Source organism: Echiichthys vipera (assembly GCF_963691815.1).
Source record: "Echiichthys vipera genome assembly, chromosome: 5".
Lineage (NCBI taxonomy): Eukaryota > Metazoa > Chordata > Actinopteri > Perciformes > Trachinidae > Echiichthys > Echiichthys vipera.
This window is the reverse complement of record NC_139830.1, coordinates 9835820-9842105: the sequence shown is the minus strand read 5'-3', so window position 1 is coordinate 9842105 and position 6286 is coordinate 9835820. Positions and strand designations below refer to the sequence as shown.

General features: G+C 41.7%; 1 protein-coding gene across 1 annotated transcript; it reads right to left on the bottom strand.

Annotated features, from left to right (window-relative positions):
• Positions 1–2844: 2844 nt before the first annotated feature.
• Positions 2845–5980, bottom strand: rps25 (ribosomal protein S25). The gene is made up of 5 exons (XM_083913460.1): positions 5925–5980; positions 5234–5323; positions 4922–5105; positions 2998–3105; positions 2845–2912 (listed from the first exon to the last, which is right to left on the bottom strand). The coding sequence occupies exons 1-4, from the start codon at positions 5925–5927 to the stop codon at positions 3002–3004; spliced, it is 381 nt and encodes a 126-aa protein (XP_083769586.1). The 5' UTR covers positions 5928–5980; the 3' UTR covers positions 2845–2912; positions 2998–3001.
• Between the last annotated feature and the right edge of the window lie 306 nt (positions 5981–6286).

Sequence of the window (6286 nt, the reverse complement as noted above, 5' to 3'; positions counted from 1 at the left end):
GAGTGAGCACAGGGGCGAGCATTTAAAGCTTGAGGGTCCAGGTGAGCTTTACCAGCTGATGAGCCCCCCCCATGTCAGACAGCTGGCTGCTGAGGCTGACGACAGCCTCCAGACAGTGAAAGAGGCATGTTTATAAATGAAAATCAATTTTGCTTTTGAGAACATGTTCATTTTCAAGAAAGAAAGAAAAATAAGGTGCCCAGTAGTCGGTGGTCAGAGCTTCAGGGTTTCTCCCAGTGTTTTAACCCCCCCCCCCCCCGATCAAAATACGGGGGAACATTTCCTGAAAAATTGACTCAGGATGTTTTTATACTTAAACGCATTATGTAAGTAGCAAGCTCCTTTAAGTAATGATAAATCAGTGTGTATGTGAGGGTTAGTGTGAAGTCAGCAGTAATGTTATAGCTAATGGTATGTGTGAAGTTACAGTTTTTCTCTAAATAAATGCTAGAACGCCTCAAGACCCTGGTCACGCTCCCGTGAAACGCCCCAGGGAGCGTACCTATGTTCCCCGGCTAATACTTTCCCGCTTTGTATGTGACTGGGGAACATAAAAAAACATAACATAAAAAATGTTTTTTTAACTCTACCCGACCGTAACCTCTAACCCTAACAAGGTACTAAATTAAATCAGCGGGGACATAGGCTTATGCCACCGGGGAATATAGGACCCGAGAAACCAGACGACCCCCGGTCCCGAAGCTAGCCACAACTTTGGCACTTTTGGACTGACCTGGACTGGCTCATTTTAGCGTCAACAGGCCACGCCCCCAAGTTTTACTCAGCACCTTTTTACCTAAATACTGCTAGCTGGAGGTGTGCACATGAGAATATATTCACCATTGGACAGGTGCTAGAACGGAGCGTTTCAGACTGAGGGTGAACACGGTTATCTATTCAGACACAGTATGAGAAAAATATTGTGTTTTTTGAACCTTAAAGTATGTAAACATATGTATGAATTTGAAAATTAGCGTAATATGTGCCCTTTAAAATGTTTTCAATTATTGACTTAGTCAATTCAGTGGAGTGGGCAGATTCAAAGGTCTATATGTCAGTTCCATTACATGAATGAGAATTTTCGCAAAAATCTTTACCCACAAATAAAACACTGACAGGTTAGCTTTTAACTTGAATGTACCAGACACGTCCATGCATCCAAACCCCAGAAAAAAGACAAAGTGCAGTGGTGCCATAATTGGGCCGTTTTAAAAGCCACTCATGAGAGATAGCGTGAGAAGTCACCTCCATTGAAAAACCAGGCAGTAATGTGTTTGTGTTATGACAGGCAGATGCTGGAGGAGCTGATGGGTGGTGCGTCTGTCAGTAGCATGCATCCTGCAGTTTGTTTTGCTGTGGCTGCTCGAGGTAGTGCTGAGCAGTGACAAAGGGACATCTGACAGCATCCATCACGAGACTCAGCTGCGTCTTTCATGCCCTGAGCAAACATCAGACAACGGGGTTGGTTTCATTTCATATCAATATCTCATAACCTTTTGTCGCCTGTGGCTTTCAACAGACAAATGAAAGACATAAATGATCCATCTCTCGCACCAGGTTAGAAATCTTCCATCTCGCACTGAAAACGAGATCAGTCCCTTCGAATTTATTGCATGACAACACTAGGTACAGGGTACATGCAGCAGAACTGAGGACTTTTATTACTGAGGACGCTGATAGTAACTGAACACAACACATGCACTTAGTGTGAATGCATCCAGTTGCACATGCTCCTGAGTGTGAACACCACTCGTCCCCGGTGTGCTGTTATGAGCAGGCTGATGCCAGAGAGCTTTGAATGAACCCACATAATGTCAGTGCATTTGCATTTTCTAAATATTCCAAACCAGTTAAGAGCTTCAATTTTCAGTGTCCACATAAAAGAGGGGATAGATTCTAGCCGACATAAAAAAACGGCTTTGTTAAAAGGTTTAAAAGCCTTTATCATAGGTAGATGATTAAGAACAAGACCAATGCATATATGCCCACATTAATAAAGCCCTTTTAACTGTGCTTTTATCTTTAGAGGAGCAAATTTCCTTTCTTTTGGACAGCATTTGCCTACACGTACATCAGGAGCACCTGCTTTGTTTTATATCACTATCCGATACAAATAACACCCCCACTCCTGTTTTTCAAAACAACGCGGGGGGGGGGGGGGTACATAGAACAACAAAAAAAATTGCTCATTAGAACAGTTGTTCCTAGCTTTATGGAGCATTAGGCACAGTCTCACATAACCAGACCTCTCACACTGCTGGAGTGTGGTCTGCCCATGCCACTTATTCTGGGATGGGGGGCTAATTATGAGGCCAAACTCCGGATGGTGCCCTTGCAAAATATTTGGGGCCGATAGAAGGGGGAGCAGATCACGTGCCAGTTTTCAGACTTTACCCCAGCACTGTTCATCCAGGAAAACAAACTAGAAGAAAGTGAATCACCAGACCAGGGACCAGCACCTTTGTCTAGTGCAAAAGTGTGAATTATTACCATATTTGTACCAGACACAGCTTTTCAGGTTGGAGAAGACGAGGGCACCCACGTGAAATCCATGGGACCTGAATATGGACACCATTTTTTATACAAAGATCGGTTCTGACAAGAATGTTGGAAACGTGCCACCTGCGCAGTGCATGTTATATCGTAGCCTTTAGTCTGATGCTTTCATTTTCTCAAGTGTTTAATATTTTGGTCCAGGGTCGGGTAATTGCCTGGCTGTAACTTTAAACATCGCAACAGTCAAAAATTGTGACCAAAACCCCACCAAGACACCTGGTTAAACAACCCAAACCACAAGGTAATCCAGTCACTGACGCATGAACCGTAAACAAATACACCACTGTGTTTTTTTCTTTACAGTTTTTTATTCATCTTTTATTACAAACAGCTCAACAGAGGAAACACAGGAGAACCTGAAAGACAAAAGGCAGCAGATCAGTGGATATAGCTATAAAGAAAATGATCAAACTCATGAAGACGTATAGTTTGTTGATGTACCTGATTATGCCTTCGCTGCTGCTGCTGCTGCCTCCTCCTCATCTCCACCCTTGGTGTTACGTGTGTAAATCAGCTGTGCCCTGTGTTTGGACACCAGTTTGATCATGCCTGGAAGACAAAAAATGTTCCATCAGCATTTTATGATTTTTAACCACACAACCATTGTCCTTGTCCTGGTTGCTTAGTTGTCCTGCACTACACCTCACTTGATCAGTGAATTACAGCATCAAATGTCTGTATGTGTTGATTTGAAAAACCCATCTTCTGTGTTATTTGAATTCTTATTTGTATAAACAAAGCAATATCAGTTTGAGCTTAACAGTTTATGTTGACATTGCATCTCAAATCAGTATAACCTAAGCTTTTAGAGTTGACGGAAAAATGAACTCCTGCAGTTTAAGCACAAATACATTTTGGCACTGGTAATTTACAGAGAGCGTTTAAAATGTCATTACTGTGGCATTTCTGTGTGGGGAACAATACAGATTCATTAACAGAACTGCAGTTGGTGAACACTTGTTTACGCTTTAAAAGATGTTTCAACCCTGTATGGAAATAAAGCTTGTGTGGATAATAGTGCCTGGGACACAGTCAGTGAAATGAAATGGGTAATCCAAATTATTTACGTGCCTACTTAAAAAGAAGCAAACTGTTCTTTTGTTATAAGTGGCGGGTCTCATATAGAAAGACAGTAAACAAAGTTTTTGATAAAAATATGTGAACGTCTTTGAAAAAGCCATTTATCTCTTGCTTCATCTGGCAAATTGTACTTTTAATATTTTGAAGAGGGGAGTCGAGGACTTTAAAGAAATGACAAAAACAATGTTGCGGCTATGATTAGTGATGTTGGCGGGTGTCACGCTGCACATCGATCATGCAAATCACTGTCATTTGGCAACAACTGATGAAACTGCCACAAAAACACTTTGGCGTGGATACAGCAGTGCCGATGACTGTGGGGCATACTGATGGGATGAGCTTAATGTTGCATCACAATGTTGTAGATAAACAAAACATGTTATTGTTACTGTTAGAATCACCTCTGTTATAATTCATGAGGGAGGGAACATTCAGCCCAGCTCTTGACTTTACTTCTATTCAACTTTCCCTGGACCTACTTCTTCAAGGTGATAAAGCATTTATTGTAAACACACGCAGACGTCTTTTTGCTTGTCCTTGTTGGACCTTAAAGCAAATTACGTCAGTCCTCCCTGGACACAGAGACTTGAAAACAGTACATACAGCCAGAAAATGTGTAGCATGAGGTGAGGACTAACACAACAGCCTATCACTGTACCCAAATATTTAACTATTCATGTGTTCAGTAGCTATTTGGTTTACATTTTTGGAATTCATATACTCTTTTCTCTCTTCAAAATGGTAGTATACAAGAATCCTCAAAAACACCTTTAATTAAACTGAAAGACATGTTGCAGCGCAGCGTTAACCACTTCAGCTCAGTGACTTAACTACATTTTACTGTAGCATTTCTCTCAGCTTGGACTGGGTTAGGGTGCACAGCCTCAGTCTGCTAACATGTTGCTCACGCTACCATTATTAGCTGCTCAGTTAAAAAATGTTATGCTTTAAAAAATGTCTGTGCTCTTAGCAAAGTACACCTGCTAGCATTTATGCCATCTCAGACAGTAACGGAGACATTTCTATCTGAGTCGTTATAACCGAGCACTGATGTGTGTAGAGGTCTGTACGGTCACAATGTCTTAGCCTGGAGCTGTCTTCAGGTGATTTAATTAAGATCAACACAGATGACAGCTGCAAGTAATGCCTAATGATTATGGTATTCGAGACAACCCTGATCAAGACTTTCCTAATGTGTTAAATCCAAACTCATATTTGAGTTGGATGCAGGTCTTTCATCTGATCCGGCGTGTACCACTGATGGCTAAGGGGCTGGCAAGTTCACCTTTGGCGAGCAGCTCCTGGAGGGCGTTCCTGGCCAGGGAGCCACGGATCTTCAGCCTCTCAGACACAACAGCGGGGGTGATGAGCTTGTAGTTGGGGACTTCTTTGTACAACTTTTCGTAGGTTGCCTTGTCGAAGAGGACCAGGTTGTTGAGCTTGTCCCTCACTTTTCCCTTGGACCACTTCTGCTCAGAATTACACAGAAATATTGTTTCTATCATTAGGAAAGATCACTTAGTTAGAAAAGGTTAAATCAGCGGCCACATCACATGTGAAAGCTAAATTCTGGATGATTATTAAACCACTTGCATACCTTCTTCTTGGCCTTGCCTCCGGACTTGTTGACTGGGTCCTTGTCCTTCTTGGACTTCCCAGAGTCCTTCTTCTTATCCTGCTTGGGAGGCTGAAAACAAGAGGACAACAGGTCAGGATGTAACCCTTCACACTGACTCACTCAGATGGGGCTACATGTAAACATATGCTTTAACTGCCATGTATTTTAGTTCAATTATGTTTTTGCAGAAATGTAATTTGAGGGGGAAGAGCCCTGCTGATGGACAGGGCAGCAGCCTGAGATTAACTGGGCTGGCTTGCATGGGCTGGCCTTGTCTGCGTCCTCGGAAAGCGTTGCAAGATTATAATTGTTTAACCTCATTATGACAATTGACATATACATAATAGCTTCACTTTTAGCATTTATATAGTTATCATTTATTCTGAATTATGAGTAACAGCTTTGTTTGACTCTTTTTCTGTAACCGCTGCAGCATGAAAGCATGGTGGAATTAGCCAGCTAGCTAACTAGCCAGCTAGCTAACTAGCCAGCCGGCCGCTACATTAGTAACATTTAACAACTTTAACGCTTCATCCACAGACTCTTGTGACCGTTTGAGGAAGCACGTGGGCATCGCCGTTGAATCCGAATAATTAGCACTCGACATAAATTGCAAAAACGTGGAACATTTGGGATTTGTTTCGTCCAAACGTGTAATAACTATCCTCACCATGTTTCCTCGTCAAGATGTCGGAGCGAAAGGAAGTTTACCCGTGCACGAGCCCCTTAGACAACCCGTATATGCGGAAATGGAGCAGGGAATTGTGGGAAATTGTGTTTTTGTTCGCGATTTACCAAACCGCCGCACAGCATGTATCCCAGCATTGATATCGGTAGATTTGAGATAATAAAGAAGATAATAAATGACAAAAATAAGAAATACTATGAAGAACTCACAACTCAAAAATAATAAATTGGCAAGAATAATTAAATTATTCAAGCATTTCAAAAAAATGTTTTTAATTTATTCTTTTTTTGTTTCTGTTCTTGTTCGGTTTTTTTGCCTTAGTTTAGAAGATCCAACACGTTTTT